At 38.2% G+C, this 22,587-nt stretch overlaps 1 protein-coding gene across 1 annotated transcript in view; it reads right to left on the reverse strand.

Annotated features, from left to right (window-relative positions):
- The window catches only part of fbxo38 (F-box protein 38), a 43,353-nt gene extending 23,010 nt beyond the window's left edge, over positions 1-20,343 (reverse strand). Inside the window, exons 1-10 of the mRNA XM_061979582.2 lie at positions 20,196-20,343; positions 13,886-14,107; positions 11,723-11,856; positions 9,902-10,065; positions 9,429-9,594; positions 7,173-7,448; positions 4,279-4,372; positions 3,845-3,975; positions 1,954-2,124; positions 642-784 (exon numbers count right to left, since the gene is read on the reverse strand). Coding sequence (XP_061835566.1) covers positions 642-784; positions 1,954-2,124; positions 3,845-3,975; positions 4,279-4,372; positions 7,173-7,448; positions 9,429-9,594; positions 9,902-10,065; positions 11,723-11,856; positions 13,886-14,052 — 1,446 coding nt within the window. The 5' untranslated portion in view covers positions 14,053-14,107; positions 20,196-20,343. The remainder of the gene's footprint in view (positions 1-641; positions 785-1,953; positions 2,125-3,844; positions 3,976-4,278; positions 4,373-7,172; positions 7,449-9,428; positions 9,595-9,901; positions 10,066-11,722; positions 11,857-13,885; positions 14,108-20,195) is intronic.
- Between the last annotated feature and the right edge of the window lie 2,244 nt (positions 20,344-22,587).

Below are 22,587 nucleotides of genomic sequence, written 5' to 3' on the forward strand. Positions count from 1 at the left end.
GTCAGAGTATTTAAAGTTCCGAGCACACCATGCAATCTGAAATTGATACATTTTTTATTAGTTGCACTAGTTAAACCATTAATCTAAGTAACATAATATAAATGAAAGCTTTTTTAAAATCAAATAAATGGTTGCGGCCCTACTGTGCAATTAATTAACCATCATCTATTGAAATGAACTATTATTTTGCAGAAAAGTACCGGTAAGCATAATTGCATAGGTCCGTAGACTTACAGTGTCTCCCGCTGTGGAGAACACCTCTGAGGCAGGTGAAAGCTGTGATCCTGTGAGCCAGGCAGACTCTCAACATGGTCATTCAAATGTAATGCACGAGAATAATTAATTTCATGTTTACAGTTATTTATTCAGGTTTTACAATGAGACACTAACATGACAGGTGGTATGAAAGTTGCCCTGTCGCTTTACTTTCCAGTTAAACATAACCAATCTTTTCAGCCTTTGTACTGCCTGGCCTCCGTGTGTTGTGATGTAATTTGCACTCACTGGAATCAAAAAGGAATTTGTTTGCACAATTGGCAAATAGTTCGAAGAAATTCAAACACTGAAAACCATTTCTCAACTTTTCACTTCCCATCTCTACAAGTGAACAAAATCTGTCTTCTTTTGAGAAAACTGGTTACCTTGGGTGGTTCTCGAAACATCTGGTCCAGACATATGAACTCTAAACTGGGAAGTGCTTCTATAAACTGGGCAAATGACTCCAATTTGATGGCGTGACAGCGAACCAGTGTCAGATCAACCAGTCGGCTCCATCTGGACTGATCTGACAACACAAAATGTAAAACGGTTTACTCACACAAACTAATGGATATCAACATAACAACATACTAGGTTTCGTGTTGCAGCCTAAATTGCCTGAATCTGCAGCAGCTTTTTTAGAAAGTTGCTGGAAAAGTTGCATTGTTTTGTACATTATTCTTTTAAATAACATTGAATCAACTTGTGATTTTATAATTTGCTATCAATGTTTTAAGTGTTCTTTGTAACCTTAAACTCAAAAAGTACAAGATTTAAACACATTTTGGAAAACAAACACAGTATTGATGTTTTACTCTTTTTATACCACAAACTTAAGAGTAGACACTAAATGGCAGTAAAGGCACATACCCAGAGCGTATTGCCAAATTACTGTAATGTTTTAACTCACTATAACTAACAATGGTAATTATTATAATTATAAAAAGAAACACAACCAGAGGCTTCCTCTTTGGTCGCTGTCTGCTCTGTTGTCCACAAGTTACAGATATTTTCTGTTTATGTTTTATGCTTGAAAAGAGTTTGTCCATGTCAAAAATTCATTTTAGATCCAGCACATTTACCCCTGCATGTTAAGAGCTTTTGTGAATTGTTGAGAGCGATCTATAGTACCAATTTTTGTTGGTAAATGGGAGACGAAGAGAGATTATCATCACACTTCAATATCTGTCATGTAAATGCTGCCTATTTGTAAGGTCAGCATTGCAAATGAAAATATATTCTTAATTGTTTTACCCTGGCTAAATAAATGTTAAATATGTCAAAACATGTAAAATAGGAAGTACATGTTTATATAATACTATATACTATACTATTTATTACCCAGAAGGCTTAAAGCTGTAGACAGGAACAGGAAGTAGATCGTGGGAGGACGACAATTGGGACGTTTGAGCAATAAAGAGTTGATATATTGTTAACTGTTGCTTTTCCAGCTTCATGTACACAATAAACCAACAAGTTTTGATTAGACAGTTGACGTTCATAAAAATTTAATTGGTGAATTTTATGCTGATTGGGAAGTTGTAGGCATTGGACAAAGTTCCGATGCTGCAAATGATTTGCGTGAATTGGTTAAATGTGTGTGAATTGGTTAAATGTGTGTGAATTGGCGCGATCGCAACATTGCACATTCCTGCAAGGACTGATAAGTGAAGTGTGCCAAGTCCCCATGATCACCTGTAATCCAATGGAGGGGGTTATGAAGGTGAGGACAGTTGTAGATGAGAAGGTATTTTACATTAGAAAACACCTCATTCACCACTTTGATCCCAATATCAGTGATAATTCCTGGGTTCTCCACCACATCAGCAAGACCATACTTCACCAGCTCCGAATGAGTCATCTTACCTACATTGGAACACATAAACATAACATTAATGTTGACCTGCATGTATGTTTATTAATGTTATGTAATGTACAAAATTCGAATAATTTGTTTTCCCATTTTATCTTTGGCAGGATGTACAAACCCCGTTTCCATATGAGTTGGGAAATTGTGCTAGATGTAAATATGAATGGAATGCAATGATTTGCAAATCATTTTCAACCCATATTCAGTTGAATATGCTACAAAGACAACATATTTGATGTTCAAACTGATAAACTTTTTTTTTTGCAAATAATCATTAACTTTAGAATTTGATGCCAGAAACATGTGACAAAGAAGTTGGGAAAGGTGACAATAAATACTAATAAAGTTGAGGAATGCTCATCAAACACTTATTTGGAACATCCCACAGGTGAGCAGGCAAATTGGGAACAGGTGGGTGCCATGATTGGGTATAAAAGTAGATTCCATGAAATGCTCAGTCATTCACAAACAAGAATGGTGCGAGGGTCACCACTTTGTCAACAAATGCGTGAGCAAATTGTTGAACAGTTTAAGAAAAACCTTTCTCAACCAGCTATTGCAAGGAATGTAGGGATTTCACCATCTACGGTCCGTAATATCATCAAAGGGTTCAGAGAATCTGGAGAAATAACTGCACGTAAGCAGCTAAGCCCGTGACCTTCTATCCCCCAGGCTGTACTGCATCAACAAGCGACATCAGTGTGAACACTTCAGTAACCCACTGTCAGTAACTACAGTTGGTCGCTACATCTGTAAGTGCAAGTTAAACTCTCCTATGCAAGGCGAAAACCGTTTATCAAAAACACCCAGAAACGCCGTCGGCTTCGCTGGGCCTGAGCACATCTAAGATGGACTGATACAAAGTGGAAAAGTGTTCTGTGGTTTGACGAGTCCACATTTCAAATTGTTTTTGGAAACTGTGGACGTCGTGTCCTCCGGACCAAAGAGGAAAAGAACCATCCGGATTGTTATAGGCGCAAAGTTGAAAAGCCAGCATCTGTGATGGTATGGGGGTGTATTAGTGCCCAAGACATGGATAACTTACACATCTGTGAAGGCGCCATTAATGCTGAAAGGTACATACAGGTTTTGGAGCAACATATGTTGCCATCCAAGCAACGTTACCATGGACGCCCCTGCTTATTTCAGCAAGACAATGCCAAGCCACGTGTTACATCAACGTGGCTTCATAGTAAAAGAGTCCGGGTACTAGACTGGCCTGCCTCTAGTCCAGACCTGTCTCCCATTGAAAATGCGTGGCGCATTATGAAGCCTAAAATACCACAACGGAGACCCCTGGACTGTTGAACAACTTAAGCTGTACATCAAGCAAGAATGGGAAAGAATTCCACCTGAGAAGCTTAAAAAATGTGTCTCCTCAGTTCCCAAACGTCTACTGAGTGTTGTTAAAAGGAAAGGCCATGTAACACAGTGGTGAACATGCCCTTTCCCAACTACTTTGGCACGTGTTGCAGCCATGAAATTCTAAGTTAATTATTATTTGCAAAAAAAAAATTAAGTTTATGAGTTTGAAGGTCAAATATCTTGTCTTTGTAGTGCATTCAATTGAATATGGGTTGAAAAGGATTTGCAAATCATTGTATTCCGTTTATATTTACATCTAACACAATTTCCCAATTCATATGGAAATGGGGTTTGTAGTTAAATAATCTAATTTCTCAGCATGAATTTTACAGAACGAGAGTGTGCACTAACATTGTAGCAGAAACTCATCCACATATCCAAGATGAAGGGTGTCAAACTGAGGAAACTCTAGTTCAGCCATCTTGAGAGCTGAGAAGACCCCATCTTTGGTCAGAGACGGCTGAATGCGGAGCTCATGAAGCCTATGGAAACACAATATTTTCATCTGACCTGTTGTGTCTGTACTTAAAAAAAATAAAACATTTTTAAAGGGGTGTAACAAGGGATCTCACATTGCAGCTTACATACAGTATATTTGAAACTGTATATGCATTAGGTGTAAGATTACGTCTCATATCTGCATATTCCATTCATGGTCAATTTAGAATGTTATATTTGGAACGTTTGTAAACATGGAGAGATTATGAGTGTTTGTGTTGCACTGCTGATGAATATTAAAAACGTTATATTAGAAAAGTCTCGACTTTGAAGGTGTGACAAAGCACCTGCGAGCAGCAGTGATGACAAGGTAACCCAAGTCCACTTCCAAGGCATTTTTACAGGCTCCAAACACAATGGTATGCAGGTTCCGAAATCCTCCTGCAATGACAAAGGAATCAGCTTTCCTGTCGAAGTACTGAATGTCAGAACACACTCTTCTAGCACAACACTACAAACAGTGAATCCATAACATACAATAAAGAGGATGACAAAACATACACATCATCTTCAATCATATCTTAATCAAAAAACTGAAAGTCCAATATAGTGGTACCTCGGGATACGAGCTGTCTTGTTTACGAGGAAAGATTCATGTTACGAGCCTCCCCAACGCTGGTTGGCGGAGCGAATGTCACAGTAAAGCCCGTAAAATTCGGATCAGGTTCAATCCGGCCCGTAAGATGAGTTTGCTAGGTGTAAAATTGAGCTGTATTTTTAAATCAAAGAAACCGCTGTTCTAAATGTGTCCACTGGATATCGCAATAGCAATTCTGTTAGGCAAGTAAAAAGTTTATACCGGGGCAAGCAAGTATCTGGGGCAAGCATTTTTCTGTTCTCAATTGTTGATGACTGATGATAACAACCAAACCTAACCCCCCCCCCCCCCCCCCCTCCACACCCCGAATTGTAAATAATGTAAATAATTCAATGTATACACCCTGATGATTATCTTGTGTGATGACTGTATTATGATGATAGTATATATGATAGTATATATCTGTATCATGAATCAATTTAAGTGGACCCCGACTTAAACAAGTTGAAAAACTTATTCGGGTGTTACCATTTAGTGGTCAATTGTACGGAATATGTACTTCACTGTGCAACCTACTAATAAAAGTCTCAATCAATCAATCAATCAATCAAAAGCAAGTATACCAAGCAAGAGGTACACTGTAACGCGGGGCTGCGACTCCGCCTCTTGACCCAACGTAAAACAAACAGGAGTAAAATAAATTATTGGAAACTCTTTAAAATGCTGCAGGAGAAACTGCAAATTCATATAGTTCAGTGAAAATGATTGTCTTCTGTGCAAACTCAAAGAAAGTGAACAGTGTGTGATTTACTGCAATACTGTCAGTCATTTTAAGTTTTAATTTTTGGTTTGTTAAAGTTGTTCACACATTGCACAGCTTTTATCTTTCTATCAATACACAGTGATGCCGAGAAGGCAAAGAGTAATTCAACCGTCTTGGATATTTTCTACCTCATTTTGTATTTTCTTCAATCCTACATGTGCTGTGACTTTAAATTGAATTGCTTTGTAGATATGCTGAGATTAAGTCTAAATTTATTGTGTTCGTCATGTTTTTGAAAGCGCACCAACTTTTTCCTCAGAATTTTGAACTAACTTTTTGTCAAGAGAATTATTTGTAATATGTACATTTTCAGAAGGTGCTTGTTCTATTTTGGGCCAAAGTAAAACAAAGAAAACCATCTGAAGTTGTTGTAATTGGTCTAACTGAAAAACAACATGTTGTAAGGTATGAACAAATTACAGATTTCAGAGTCAGAAAATACATTTTTTAATTTTAAGTTGACCGATTTACAGCTAATGGCCTAATAAATGTTAACACATAAAAGACAAATCGTTTGAGCTGGTAACAATAATCTGATATGTAACGATAAATTTAACTAGTAGATCTTATCACATACAACAACAGGGTCTGTGCAGATTGCAAGTAGTCTAATTTAAGATTTGAGACTTTTTTAAAGACCATAATGAATACAATTCAAAACCATTTCACACCCATACCGACAAAAAAGTACAGAGGCATGAACAAAAATCAGAAACCCAGAACAAATTGCAACGACTGAATATGAATTAATTTATTACTCTTTCACATTGAAAAACAAAATGTTTGTGTGTGTGTTTTGGCAAATATTGCAATGGCTATTTGTCTGATTTTCCAGTGAACTCCTTCAAAGCTTTTTCTTGCAGAAAGTGCAATGTGCTTCATATGGAATGTTTTCACGTAACAACCAGAAAATCGGCCATGTTGGATGATAAAGCACAATATATCATCTTTCAAAAGGACTGTTAGCACCGCCGCTAAAAATAAATGGTTAACTTTTGCAGTTTTAGCTGTCAGAATTGAGCAAGTAAAACACACATCTACAGTTCTACTGTCTCCACAAAGTTGTGACAAGACAGAGAAAGAAGGCGATTATGGATCGCAAGCGGATAACATTCATATTTGATCAGCTCATTTTGTCCATCCATCCGTATTCTTCCACTTATCTGTAATCAGGTCGCGGGGGTATCAGCCTAAGCAGAGAAGCCCAGACTTCACAATCTCGTATTTTTCATACTATAAGGGGCACTTAAAATCGTATAACTTTCTCAAAAATCCACAGTGCACCTTATAACCTGGAGCGCCTAATGTACGTATTAATTCTGGTTGTGCAAACCGACCTCGAAGCAATTTTCTTTGGTACATGGTGTAATGATAAGTGTGACCACACATAAGAGATACAGTACGTGTTGACTGTGATTGACTGACGCCTGTTCAATAAAAAATAGCAAATGCCCATAAGCAAGCAACACCAAAACTTTGATATTTCATGAGGAATATAGAACAATACACACGGCACTTAAAAAATCGATCTAAATGTTTTAGTACGACTTTGGTAAGCTACAAAGCCTTTGTCGATCACATGGGATTCCACGGAAATTGGCCAACAATGATTGGTGGCCGATTGACTGATTGGAACACCGATAGTGGCATCTTTTCTCGACGCAAGGTACGTACGTGGCGTTGAGGATTCGGCCGAGCCATACTTACAGGTATAATAAAAGTTGCTCAATACAACTGGCTTTACCAAACTCAAATACTGAGAAAACAACCTTATAATTGATTAAAGAAAGAATCATGTTCCACAAACCTCTTTTTCTCACCTGATCTCCAGCTGTCCTCCACCACATGTTGAATGAGTCCTCCAAGAAAGGGAACTCTCACTAGCTCGAGCTGCTCTAGATTTCGTGCTGAAGCTAGACCAGTAACCAAGGGTACATATTTGAGGGAGTTGGTTGGACCTGCACAGTTCCGCATGACAAAGGATCTCAAGCTCACACAGAGGAAATCTTTAAATGGCTGAGGTTTGGTGAGACGGACCCACTTTAGGTAAAGGTGGCGCAGCATAGACACACAAGGGATCTCTGGGACATTTACACCTGGAACAAGCAAAGAAAATATCAAACCAAAACACTAATTAAACAATGGGATTTGTAATACGACAGGTGAAACAGTATAGCCTTTTTTATGGTGGTTGTCTTTTCCCCAAACTTAACATTTATGTTTTTATTTTAAAATATTGTAATATATAAACAACAACAATGGTTGACCATGAGGATGTGTTTCCAAAGTTTCTCCAGCTGTGTGTAAATGTGTAGAGCTGAAACTGTGGCCTATTTTGTTTTACATGACTATATACCGTATTTTTCGGATTATAAGTCCCAGTTTTTTTCATAGTTTGGCCAAGGGTGCGACATATACTCCGGAGCGACTTATGTGTGAAATTATTAACACATTACCGTAAAATATCAAATAATATTATTTATCTCATTCGCGTAAGAGACGAAGCAAATGTCCGCAATCGTCACACACACGTCAGCAATCGTCACACATGTCAACCAATAAGAATTCGGCGGGGGCGGGTCATGGCAGAAGTGCATTGTGCGTCATGGCAGAAGTGCATTGTGGGTCATGGGATGCTAACTGCTGCTACATCCGTAGCAATTAAAATTGATTATTTCAACATTGGCGGTAACTTATAAAAACTGAGAAGGGCTGAACTAAAATGGCACCGAAAAGGAAATCATATACTGCAGATTACAAGCCGGACGTAGTGAAATATGCAGCAGAAAACGGCGATCGAGCAGCAGAAAGAAAGGAAACGGCACATACCAGAGGCGACACCGAGGAGGAAGATACCAGGCACGTTCTCAGTTGGTTATTTATGAGTCATATAGCGTACACTTATTTAGCCTGTTGTTCACTATTCTTTATTTATTTTAAATTGCCTTTCAAATGTCTATTCTTGGTGTTGGATTTTATCAAATAAATTTCCCCCAAAAATGCGACGTATATATGTTTTTTCCTTCTTTATTGTGCATTTTCGGCTGGTGCGACGTATACTCTGGAGCGACTTATAGTCCGAAAAATACGGTACAAGTCAAATTGTGAACCAATGTTATAAATCACTGATATTTAACCAAACTGTTTTCCACACAGCTAAAGACAGGGGGTCTGACTTCTTCCATTACTACTAGTCTTGTTTTATATAATCCGTAGAATCACTGTCCGCTACAGTATACATTACATTTTGGTCTATTTATTTTTTTGTTCCAGGAGTGCTCTGCTGTTTTTAAAGGACCTTCTGCAAAAAAAAACTACTCAAAGATCATCTCAATGACAGCACTCTAATGTTTTTAAGAATCTCTTGCATATTAGTTTTGAACTGAACTCGCGGGCCACCAGTTGAATAGACCAATTAAAGAAAAAGAGAGAACATAAAATGAAACACTGTTAGTAAAAGTTGAACACCTGGGTACTGACTGCATCTGAAGTTAACAAGCTACAGCAACACATTACTTAGATAAATCACATTACAAAAAATGTGTATCTGCCAAAAAGGGAACGACTTAAAGTGGTGCCTTGAGGAGTCACAAGTTTGAACCTAAGTGTTTTATGTTTGTTAACAAGGTTAAAACATCAATACAATAATCTGCCAAAGTGTTTACAGTGGTCCAAGTTCCTTTATAAACTATGTTTTTGGGAATTTGGGACAAAAATATTTGTCTCCCAAGTTTTGAACTGAATTCAGGGGGTGTCATTCCAAGGCCAGATATGGTCCCCGGGCCGTCAGTTGAATAGCCCTGGTATACAGTGTACATTTCACCTCACTTACTATGGTCACAGTAGTAGAACATAACTCCCACAATAATCCAAAAAAACACTGTATACACATTCAGAATATGATATGCATACATACAGGATAGGATATTCAAAAGGATAAGACAAGTTTGAGTGAACAGACAATCATTGCAATATTGTTTTAAAATTGACGTAAACATTTTTTTAGAACATTATTAAATCATTAACGATTTCATTTTAGCTGTAATGCAAAAAAATTAGTGGGACACCTTACTTACCCACAAGGTGTAGCGTCTGTATTTTTGCAGTGATGGGAATGGTTAGTTTGTTCTCAGCAGGAATTGGGAAAGCCCCATTACGGTTTCGGAACTTTCCAAGTATATGAACCTGGGGCATATAGTTCCAAACTGCTTCTACCAGCTCGAGGTGGGATGTCTCAACTCCCTGAAATACAGTCAAGTGGGACCATTTCACAACAGCTTTTACTTCGCATGTTGCCAGTGCATTGTACAATCTTGCTTGTTTTGCTCATGACTTCTGATTTTCCTTAGCGTCATTATGTTTAAAAACCTTCAGTTCATCAACTATTTAAACATTAATCAAGTCAAATAAAAAGTTTTTATTTTTCCCTTACTAACAAAACTAGGTATTATCCAATGCAGTTCTGACAGATGACAAATGTTTTTGTTTTGAAAAATATCAAAACGACTTGGCAGTGTCTTACTAGACGTCAGTTATCGTCATTACTAACCAGAAGACTTGGACAGGCTTGTAATGCCTCCAGGACACCAGGTATACTGAAAGCTTCATAGCCTCGGACTCGTCTCCTTTCAAGATGTCGGGGGTGGAGGCCGTATAGTTGTTCTAGGTCAGGCATCTTCTTCAAAAGTAGCAAAAAGCTGCTATCTGTAAAACCTAAAGCAGAAACAAATCAATCTTTTCTCATGCTGCAGCAACTTTGTTATTTTCATTGGTTTTGAGTTTTAGTAATGAGTTTTTTTAGATGTGTTTATACCTACTAGGGATGTAATGCGACACAATATTAACGATAAACCGCGGTAAAACTCTCGACGGTTAGTATTTTCGTTTTAAATTAAAATGATCTGTAAACCCTAATCGATAACCACACTTTGATAAACTCACAGGCTGGTGATACTGTTCATTTACTGGTGAAGCAAGCTATCGCACTAATGGCCGACCAGCAACCTTAAATGCTAAGATGAATACGAGACATTAACACTGTGGAAGGGGCGTGGTCCACGCGTCCACTGCGGGCAGGGCGTGTGCAGGAGCCGGCTGTGAAGCAACTGACAAGTGAGGAGATACCTCAGCTGGAACGAGTTATCTAATCACCTGTCTCTTTATTAGCAGCGTCGGAGACCATGAGGGGAGCGCAGTGACACTCAGAGGAGGAAGAGGAAGAGAAAAGACGACGATTGCACGAAAGAGCAAAATAAAAGAGACTTGTACACCCTGACAGCGGCCCTGCATCAGTTATATTTGTCCAAAAGATCCCACAAGGGAAAGAGCATTACAAACACCTTTCCCCATTAAGAAATGACATACAACAATCTAAAATTGTAATAACACATTACTGTTGGAGCAACTAAGATATTCAATATTGCACATTTTCTGCATTCCGGCATCTACTTTCTTAGGAAATTGCTTTCTGACAGACGGCATTGGCGTTTACAGAAAGTCATTGTGGGTTTGTATCGTGAAAACCCCAGAATATACTTTTCCACACTCTCTTCTCTTAATCAGACCACTAGGAGGTATTGATCTGGATTTGTATCGTGAAAATCCCAGAAGATACTTTTCCACACTCTCTTCTCTTAATCAGACCAACATGAGGTATTGATCTGGGTTTGTATCGCGAAAACCCCAGAAGATACTTTTCCACACTCTCTTCTCTTCATCAGACCAGGAGGTATTACCGTAATCCAATACTATGTAATAAGAAAGGTATTATTGTCAATACTTATGGCTGATAAGTACTAGCCATGTGTGGAACAAACACACACACACTAGTTTAGTGCAAGAGCCTAAATTTAAAACATGATTGAAGGATTCATTGTCACTGACAGGCCAAGACCATTGGTGCACAACTACACAACGCAAAGGACAGCAACAACTCTGAACTGGACTAGACTGGATAAACAGGTCACACTGGATTTTTCCAACAAGAAATCAACATTTAGATGGCTGAGCAGCAAGTTTCCTTACAATATGCTCACATGTACTGATTGAACATTCTTGACGCAGTGACAAGCTTAGAATGTCCTGAGAACGAGAGTTCTTTATTTGCATTAATGCGATATTTACACTAACAAAGAATAAACCTTTAGGCGTGTATAAAAATTTAGCGAAAAATACTACACACGTCCCTTTTTCTTATCCACTCTTTCACACACATTTTTTGCTGAATGAGTGTTAAGTTTACATTTATAACATTTCATATACAATAATTCAAATGCGAAATAATTGTGCTGTTTTAGTTGTGTAGCATGAGAGTGACTGCCATGAAATAGACCTGTACAATTCATTACATTTGATGATGGTTATTATTTACCTGAAGGCATGTATTCCCACCAACGACCAGCACAAAGATCCACCACTTTGATCACTCGCAGGTAAAGAGTTACAGCTTCTCTGAGCTTTCTGGAAAGACACTCCATACATATGATGTCCTTCATAGGAAGATACCTGCAAAAAAAGACCTATTTCAACTTCATGTCAAGTCTCTATAAAAAAAAAAAGTAATATTTGATGATATAAAGGGATGTAACAATAAACAGTATAATGATAAACTGTGGTACAACTCCCAATGGTGAGTATTACCTTTCTGAATTAAAATTATCGTAAAACCATGCTTGATAACCACATTTTGATAAACTCACGGATTGTTAACACTGCTCATTTATCAGAGACATACACTAGCTAGTCTAAATGAATACTAGAAACATTAACCTAGTTCCCCATTAAAAACGACATACCCCAATCTAAACGAATATAAACATACAAACAAACTGCAGTCTAAGCAACTAAGCTATTGAAGTGTGCACATTTAACTTACAAGCTGTGCTCTCTTCGACATAGTGATCAATGTATACTTGAAGCAACAATGACAAGAAATAAACTCATGTAATGTCACATAAACTGGGAGTGAAGCGCCCCAACACCCGTTTGTTTTTCTTCATCAAAAAAACAACTACCGGTACTCTAAAATCTTTACAAATTAAAACAAAAGAAGATAAACATATTTAAACACACAAATGAAAATAATATGGTTCTTTTATAAGCCAGAACAATATTTAATGTTTATTTAATTTTTTTTAAATCTTGGTTAAAATATTTGGGTGTGTGTATAAATACTTTTCTTTTTAGCACATTCAAAAATACTGTGATGATAATGTTAACCGTGATAATTTTGGTCACAATAAACATGATATGAAATGTTCATATTGTTACAGCCCTAGTAATATTAAACTGTACTTCGGTCACATTACTACCTAAGACACCTCAAAGTATTCTTATTTTTAAGTTGTATGAACATGTAGATTATTTTCAAACTTATACAACAGTTGTGTATGTAAAAAGTACATTGTACAGGTGTACACCCCACAAATAACAATTTGGTTTGTGTATTAAACTTACAATGAAGCACTTATTTAAACCAGCCTACACTGACAAGTTGAAGTTTATGTAAACAAATGTTTGAGTTCAACATTTTTACACAACCAACCAATCAACATAAACTTCAGTGTATGTAATGGAGCATTTACAGCAAGAGAGGAACTTACAGTGGTACCTTGGCTTACGAGTTTTTGAGATACAAGCTGCCTCTTAGCTAAATGTTACACTTTAGTATATGAACAAAAATTGGGGCTCCGAGCCACTTGTTGGTGTAGCCAATGTCACAGTAAACCCTGTAAGATCTGACCAAAATATTCAATGTATCACTCAATAGCTCGTTAGCTAATAGCTGGCAAGACATAACATTTTTTCCAAGGTTGGGACGGAAGAAAGGGAGTGTGAAGGACAGTGCTGAGAAGAGGTGGATATTATTCAGTGAATCAAAGAAAAAAATCCTCAAAAACCCGACAGAGCGTGTAGCAGGCTAACTTAGTGAAGCAGTTTGAGCGTAACAATGAAAATCTACACCATATTGAAGCAGAATAAGTCGATTACGCCAGCCAAGGATGTTAAAATATTATCTAAACCGCAGACATTTGTCTATGAACATATGGAGATGCTACTGATAGGGTTTAATGGAGAAGCAGCTGGAAGGATGTCACAGATGTCCAAGCTAAATATCCATCCATCCATCCATCCACCCACTGCTTGGAGCTTGGGGGTGCTGCAGCCTATCCCAGCTGAACTCGGGCAGAAGGCGGGGTACACCCTGGACAAGTCGTATTGTACATTATTATTACATTACTTCAGAAAACTACTGTACTTGTGTTTTATACAATAGTTGTCTAAAAGTTAGTTTTTTCTTATTAAAAAGCATCCTGTATGTTAAAATGGTGGTGTTTTGGGGTGCCCTGGATGGAATAATTTGATTTAGAATCATTACAATGTTCGACATTGATTTGAGATACGAGTATTTTGGGGCATGCTCTGCGTCACAGAACCAATCCAACTCATATAAGCAGAGGGAGCACTGTACATGTCACAGAAGCTAACAGTAACATCTGAAAGAAAAATTAAAATGGAACTGATATTATCATACCTGAATATATGACAGAGAACTTCGTGGGACAGTTCGTTGATGCAGTCTTTAGGGTCAATAGGCCTCTGTCCAACATCCCCTCCATCAGTACCCCCAAAAAGTTGGAGTTTAGAGGCCTTCCTCCTTGGACCCATGTCTTCCACGCTACTGGTAAGTCTCAAATGCATCTAATTTTCTTCTTTCCACATCCTGGAGATTATTTCCCAGGCATGACTCCAAGTTCTAAACACCAAAGCAAATGTGTTAAGGTGAAACAGATGGAAAACTTATCCCAACTCATTGAAATTTGTGAGAATAGTTTTACGACATGCACCAGGGATACAAATGTATGCGGTAAAATACCAGGCCGCTCGGCACAATACTAGGGGCGTACAATACTTAAACCCATTCTCTATATTCCGTATTGCTGGAATAATGATGACAATGTGTTGTAAACTTGTAGATTTTATTTCTTATTTTTTAATGTATTACTTAGATATCATTTAAATTACAACACTGAATTATTTAAATTACAGATGCTTGTCTGTTCAACTTGAAATACTTCATTTTTTACCAGTTCGGGCACCGGCATTGTTTTTAAAGTACTGATTTGGTACTAGTATCGGTTAAAATATAAACTATACCCATCCCTAATTAGGGCATAAGCTTTACTGATTAACTGATTTATGGATGTGATGCTGGCTGTACCATAGTAGCGATGTCATATTTTTACTTTTGTTACTTATGTAAAAATCTGCAGTGCAACCACAATTTCCCCATTGTGGGATACGTAAATAAAGTCTATCCTATCCCATATTTAGCTAGGACAAATCCACTGTTTGACATTTCTTATCTCCAAGTGTGCACAAACTACTCTTAAATCTACATTTAGTAAACGATAGATATAAATAAGTTATGGGTTGTTGGTCTTGAGAAGCAGAAAATGATCTGTATTGGTATAAAAAAAATACAAAATACGCCTTACTGTCTGCGTTTTTTGTGCCTGTGTGTATATGTGCATGTCAAGCATACTCTATCAAAATACTATTTTATTTCATCATTATGTACATACTATTGTTGTTGTGGTAATTATTGGGCTAAATCTGGTTCCTAGGGTACTAAATGCTGTGATCATGTGTGCTTGTATCATGACAACAAAGTCCCTTGAATACAATGATCGATAAGTGGAACTGGATGAAAACATGCAAGAGGGATTTGGTTTTCAATCTAACATTATGTGTGTGTTTATCCAGCCTTTAAAAAGTAGAATAGATTAAGGTGTTTTAATTTTAATTTCCTTCATCCCTTTGGTGCAACAAAACCACTGAGAGACTCAACATTGGACGGCCATTAACTTCCACCAGCTGAGAGACAGAAGGATATGATTGGGATTTATCAATCAATCAAATTGTATTTATATAACGTATGTGACCAATAGTGGTTTAACAGAACAAATGTATTTTTTAAAGTGTCTATATTTTTCCACATTTACCGGTACTAATCCATCCATCCATCCATTTTCTACCGCGTGTCCCTTTCGGGGTTGCGGGGGGTGCTGAAGCCTAAGGCAGAAGGCGGGGTACACCCTGGACAAGTCGCCACCTCATCGCAGGGCCAACACAGATAGACAGACAACATTCACACTCACATTCACACACTAGGGCCAATTTAGTGTTGCCAATCAACCTATCCCCAGGTGCATGCCTTTGGAGGTGGGAGGAAGCCGGAGTACCCAGAGGGAACCCACGCAGTCACGGGGAGGACATGCAAACTCCACACAGATAGACCCCGATCCCAGGACCTTTGTCTTGTGAGGCACATGCACTAACCCCTGTCACACCGTGCTGCCCAATTTACTAATCATATTGAATAAATGTTGCTCTTCAAGCCAAGACATTTTTTGGCATTAAAGGGGATCTGCACTTTATTTTTTAACGTTGCCTATCAATCACAATCATTATCAGAGACAAAACCACAGATGTATTTTTTTGGCATCCTAAAGATAAAAAAACATAATGTAAGATGCAACTAATGGGAGTCCCCTGTTTAACCTTCAAAGCTCTTTAAAACATCTTCAAAAACCTGCATCAACGTTGTATATATATGCTGTAAGTATGTATATAAATAATGTAGTAACAGACACATTCATAACAATGTGGAATATGTACAATATTTACCTTAATTGGTCATGTTAAGCATTACAGGAACTAATTTTCCTGGGCACATTGATTTCAAGCCCATAACAACACACTTGTACTTCCGGCTACAAAGGCGAGTGTTCCCAGTTCTGGCAACAAACTTGTGTTTGCTAATCTTTTGGACAAGTGAGGATTCCTAACCTTAACTTTTGAACCTAAATATACGGACGAGCACGAAGTTAGGCTGAAACACTGGTTAGACGGGAGCCGAGAGAGTTAGGACCGTCATGACTCGGTGGCGTAAATGTGAAGCTTGCTAAACTACAGTATGTTCGACAGAAATTTGCTTCTGCTGCACTGAGAGGCACACAATGTTTTTTATCGATGGAGGCTTCTTGTATGTGGCGAGGAAGACACTGCTCAAAGAAACTACATCAAAACAGAAGACATTCTGCTTGCACTAACAAAACCTGCAGTGGTAGAAACCACTACTCTACTGCTCGCTAGTGTTACCATATCTGAGTTATTGTGTAGAAATATGGGGAAATAACTACAAAAGTACACTTCATTCATTAATGGTGTTACAAAAAAGATCAGTTAGAATAATATATAATGTTGGATATAGAGAACATACAAACCCTTTATTTATTGAATCAAAAATACTGAAATTCCACGACATAGTGAATTTGCAAACAGCTAAAATTATACACAAAGCAAACTATAACCTGCTTCCCAAGAATATACAACAATTCTTCTCAAAAAAAGAGAAATATAATCTTAGAGAAAAATGTAATTTAAAACATTTGTATGCACGTACAACACTTAAGACCTTCAGTATATCAGTATGTGGAATTAAATTATGGAATGGATTAAGTAAAGCAATCAAACAATGTACTAATATGATCCACTTCAAGAAACTCTTCAAACTTAAAGTGTTTACAAAGTACAAAGAAGAAGAACCATGATAAACATTCTGAATTTATTTCATCCATTCTCAAAATAATCTTAGTCATCTCATCATATGAAATATAACTTACTTCACCAATTATTATTTATTTATTTTTATTGTGATTACTTAGGCAGTATATTGTGAATAAATTGAGAACAGAAAGTGAACAAACGTTTTAGCAACTGTTATGTAAAAGAAAAGAGGTAGGGTTAAAAAAAAAAAACTCTGCTTCTTCCTACTCCTTTTCGAACATGTTGAAAAAAGAAACTGGAAATTGTGATGTATCATGTTGTATGTTTGCATGTTCGAAATAAACTCAAACTCAAACCTTTTTACACCACTGTACCCAAAATCAACTGCAAACGTGCCTGGCCAGCTTGATTAAAAAGACACATGGCCATCAAGTAAGTCACAGTAATAATGATCATGATAAATGCAGCACATCATGCTTGTTATTACAACTACATACACTGTCGAGCTAGCTGTGTAAAAAAAAAAGATGAAATGTGGGCTAATACTTTACAGATACTTAGATTGTTCATGTTTTGTCAGTCAGTAAGATTGGTGTCATATTGCATTGTGTTGTGTATTACAAACTCAAAAGCCATTCAGCTGTTGACGCAGAATCTAGCTTAAGTCTAGCTAAAGCCGTAGCATGCCGTCATGTTACAATACCAAGAAACAGTTCCTCGTTGTTCGCTCTTACAGTTATAATGTTGCTACAGCTTGGTTATTATACAGGTTCCATTTCCATCCATTTTCTACCGCTTGTATCAGCGGGGGGTGCTGGAGCCTATCTCAGCTGCATTCGGGCGGAAGGCAGGGTACACCCTGGACAAGTTGCCACACCTCATCACAGGGCCAACACAGATAGACAGACAACATTCAAACTCACATTCACATTACACAGGTTACAAACCATAAATGAAGTACCGTTGGTGGTTTTTGAATGCATTTTTAAAGTGATTTAGAGGCCGAATGGATTGCTCCTATTTTTGGCAGAATCTTACGAGCATTTTTTGAATCTATAGAATGCAAAGATAGGCACAATTGTGGGGCGGTATAGCTCGGTTGGTAGAGTGGCCGTGCCAGCAACTTCAGGGTTCCAGGTTCGATCCCCGCTTCCGCCATCCTAGTCACTGCCGTTGTGTCCTTGGGCAAGACACTTTACCCACCTGCTCCCAGTGCCACCACTTGGGTTTCACTATGTAAAATATAATTCACTTCACTTCACAATTCCCCCAAAAAAGTGGCATTGCACTTAAAGGCCTACTGAAACCCACTACTACCGACCACGCAGTCTGATAGTTTATATATCAATGATGAAATCTTAACATTGCAACACATGCCAATACTATTAGCTTACTAAAGTGCAATTTTAAATTTAGCGCGAAATATCCTGCTGAAAACGTCAGCGCATGACGTCACGGATTGTAGAGGACATTTTGGGACAGCATGGTGGCCAGCTATTAAGTCGTCTGTTTTCATCGCAAAATTCCGCAGTATTCTGGACATCTGTGTTGGTGAATCTTTTGCAATTTGTTCAATGAACAATGGAGACAGCAAAGAAGAAAGCTGTAGGTGGGAAGTGGTGTATTGCGGCCGACTGCAGCCACACAAACACAGCCGGTGTTTCATTGTTTACATTCCTGGAAGATGACAGTCAAGCTTTACCATTGGCCTGTGGAGAACTGGGACAACAGAGACTCTTACCAGGAGGACTTTGAGTTGGATGCGCAGATGCGGTACCGTGAGTACGCATGCAGCTGCGGCTTCCAAACATTTGATCGCTTGCCCGTACGTGCGTGCCGCTATGTGCATGTCACGTACGTAACTTTGGGGACTTTGGGGAAATATATGTGCTGTATGAACTTTGGGGAGGTGAACGGTACTTTGGGCTGTGGGATTGAGTGTGTTGTGCAGGTGTTTGAGTTGTATTGGCGGGTTATATGGACGGGATGGGGGAGGTGTTTGTTATGCAGGATTAATTTGTGGCATATTAAATATAAGCCTGGTTGTGTTGTGGCTAATAGAGTATATATATGTCTTGTGTTTATTTACTGTTTTAGTCATTCCCAGCTAAATATCAGGTCCCACCCGCCTCTCACAGCATCTTCCCTATCTGAATCGCTCCCACTGCCCTCTAGTCCTTCACTCTCACTTTCTTCATCCACAAATCTTTCATCCTCGCTCAAATTTATGGGGAAATCGTCGCTTTCTCGGTCCGAATCGTTCTCGCTGCTGGTGGCCATGATTGTAAACAATGTGCAGATGTGAGGAGCTCCACAACCTGTGACGTCACGCTACTCGTCTGCTACTTCCGGTACAGGCAAGGCTTTTTTATCAGCGACCAAAAGTTGCAAACTTTATCGTCGATGTTCTCTACTAAATCCTTTCAGCAAAAATATGGCAATATCGCGAAATGATCAAGTATGACACATAGAATGGACCTGCTATCCCCGTTTAAATAAGAAAATCGCATTTCAGTAGGCTTTTAAGGCTTTTCACTCACTGCTGTCTCGTACACGCGTAGACGTAGGGAGTGTGTGTATACACACAAGATCAGTCCCAGAGAAGCAACTAACAATTTGCAGTCATGTTGTTGTTGTGCGTGCGCAAACAGACTGGGCAATTCAGTAGCTTGCAGTGACCGCGCCCTCTGGGCATCTGCGTAAAGGTAGTAGACTTTAACAGTCCCTTTAATAAATTGGAAAACACATATATAGAATGTCAAAGTCAGTGGATTCATTTTAAAGACACCAATGTGACATTTCTAACGAATACCTGATTAATAAGAGAAGAGAATGTGTGTTTTTTCTCAAATCAACACAGAAGACACAGTCGCTGCTTGTAAAGAAACATGATGAGGGTTTGTAGCCTTGACAAAATAAGTCATCAATGTTTTTGTTTAAATGCTGACATTAATAGGCTGGAGCCGACGGTGAAAGAGCGAGACCACACGTAAACACGTTCCAAACACAGCTGAGCTATGCCTCACCAAGTCTATCCAACAATAGCGAAACGACCATTAAGTAGAAATACACGTCATAGCCAACGTGGACGTACAATGCGGGGAACAACACGGAGAAGTTCCAGGTAATGTTATTATTGTTTTGAACCCCAAATCGGCCCACGTCTTTGTCAAAGCTAGCTTACTACTAGTTAGCACACCCGCAGCTAAGAAATGTACACACAGATAAAACAAAGTTGACCTGTATCACATTTAAATGTTTTGATGACATACCTGTTTTGTTTCGATCCATTCTGTGGAATGGCATATCAGAGATACTTGACACATGAGATATGCTGTTATCACTACTGGCTGGATTCATGCACAACTTATCTTCCCATGCTACTTCTTGGGCTAGGCCGGTTGTCACTTCCTGTATGTGTGTCACGCGGGACTCGACAGGCCCCGCCCCTCACCGGTCAAGTCCGGGTAAAAGGGAGAAAGGCACACATATGACCAAATGACACTTCGATTTGATCCTTAAACGTACATCCTGTCCACATTGAGAAAATAAGTTATCCGTCCATATACAGGATCTTATTTTGTATTAATTTATGTATTTATTAGAATTTTTTAAACCTTTATTTATAATATTCAACATTTACATACAAGCAAAGAAATAATAATAATCAAAACATGTGCAGAAACAGTACAAAACAAAACAGCGTCAGGGGGTTGTAAACTCAATAAAGCAACTAAGAATGCAAAATATATATATGTGTAAAGCCATAGGCTAACACAAGCGCCGTAAATAATCCAAATTTGGAGCACAGCATCATAGTTTTCACAGCTTTTTGGTTGTTAGAGGTAGAAAGCGTTTTAAAGTAAAGTTCTAATTATTTTTAAAGGCACAAAAAACAGGTCGGGTATTGAGAAACTTACATTTATGAATATAAAACTTAGCCTAGTATAATGAGGTTGCAAAGGTAAAATGCATTTGCTGTACATCCTACCAAGTCAGACCTACACTGTTTCAATGTCCATTTCTCTGTTCTCAATTGTTGATGACTGAAGTGATGATAACAACCAAACGTAACCCCCCCACATGCACACCCCGGATTGTAAATAATGTAAATAATTCAATATACCCTGATGATTATCTTTTGTGTGATGATTATCTTGTGACTGTATTATGATGATAGTATATCTGATAGTATATGAATCAATATAAGTGGACCCCGACTTAAACAAGTTGAAAAACTTATTCGGGTGTTTGGTCAATTGTACGGAATGTACTCCACTGTGCAACCTACTAATAAAAGTCTCAATCGACCAATCAATCAATCAATCAATCAATTTTATTTTTTTCTCATACTGTGTAAAACCAAATAACATATCTTTAAAACAAAGCACAAATTTGTCATGAATATTGTCCAGCTAGAATGAAACGACAGATGCCATACAGGATCGTATTAAGAAATATTCCTATTCTCGAACGACGCAAAAATAATGTAGGGCATACGTCAGCCTGTAGTATGTATACGGAGCATGCGCTGTGTGCTAAAACCAAGCAGAATTAAGGCAGATTGATGGGATACTAAGCAAATGCAGTAATAAGGCAGTAACATTGCTGTTTACGGCAGACGAACTGCTTTACAGTAGAATAAAACATGACTGCTGTTGTTGTGTGTTGTTACAGCGCTGGGAGGACGTTAATGAAACTGCCTAACAATAAACCCACATAAGAAACCAACAACTCGCCCTCAATCATTCTACAGTTATAACGTATTTGGGCAGGCAGCTGTTTATATTGTGGGAAAGTGGACGTGAATACAGGCTGTTGACACGTCACTCAGGTCCGCATGGAGCTGGAGGGGGCGGGGCTTCCAGCTCCGCCTGAATTTCGGGAGATTTCTGGGAGAAAATTTATCCCGGGAGGTTTTCGGGAGAGGCGCTGAATTTCGGGAGTCTCCCGGAAAATCCGGGACGGTTGGCAAGTATGTCCAAATTAGGCATAATATTGTGTTAATTCCACGACTGTATATATCGGTGTCGGTTGATATCGGTATCGGTTGATATCGGTATCAGTAATTAAAGCGTTGGACAATATCGGAATATAGGTAAAAAGCCATTATCGGACATCCCTAATATTTAAGTTATTAGTGCTGTCAAAGGCCAGCGCATTAACTCGTAATTAATCACAAAACATTATCGCGTGAATCATGAACAGATTAATTGCCTAATTTATTTTGAGCGCTCTGCTTCTTCACAATACCCGCGGATGGTTACCTGAAAGTTGCAGCAGAAGCAGGTTGTTATTCGGTCAGTGATCAGGTCAAGCATCCTGGTGTGCTCGCTGGAAAATGTCACTTCACATAAACCCCGATGGGACTTTGGATAAAACTGTTACCAAGTTTTCAACAAATACAAATACAAGTAAATGACATACATTCAAGTAAAAATTAACTTTTTTTTCCTTTACGACATTCTGATAACATTACGATTAATCATGATTAATTAAAATGCGAGTTGGATTATTAAAAAAAAATAACATACTCTTTTGACAGCATGAGTAATTATATCAGTACTGTCCAACACTCAATCTTCAAATCAGAGTAATCACACTTCTGAATTTTGATTCAAGTAAATTACTTGAATGCATTATCGAAATTAACCTAAAAAAATT

The sequence above is a fragment of the Nerophis lumbriciformis genome, linkage group LG19 (genome assembly GCF_033978685.3).
Source record: "Nerophis lumbriciformis linkage group LG19, RoL_Nlum_v2.1, whole genome shotgun sequence".
Classification (NCBI taxonomy): domain Eukaryota; kingdom Metazoa; phylum Chordata; class Actinopteri; order Syngnathiformes; family Syngnathidae; genus Nerophis; species Nerophis lumbriciformis.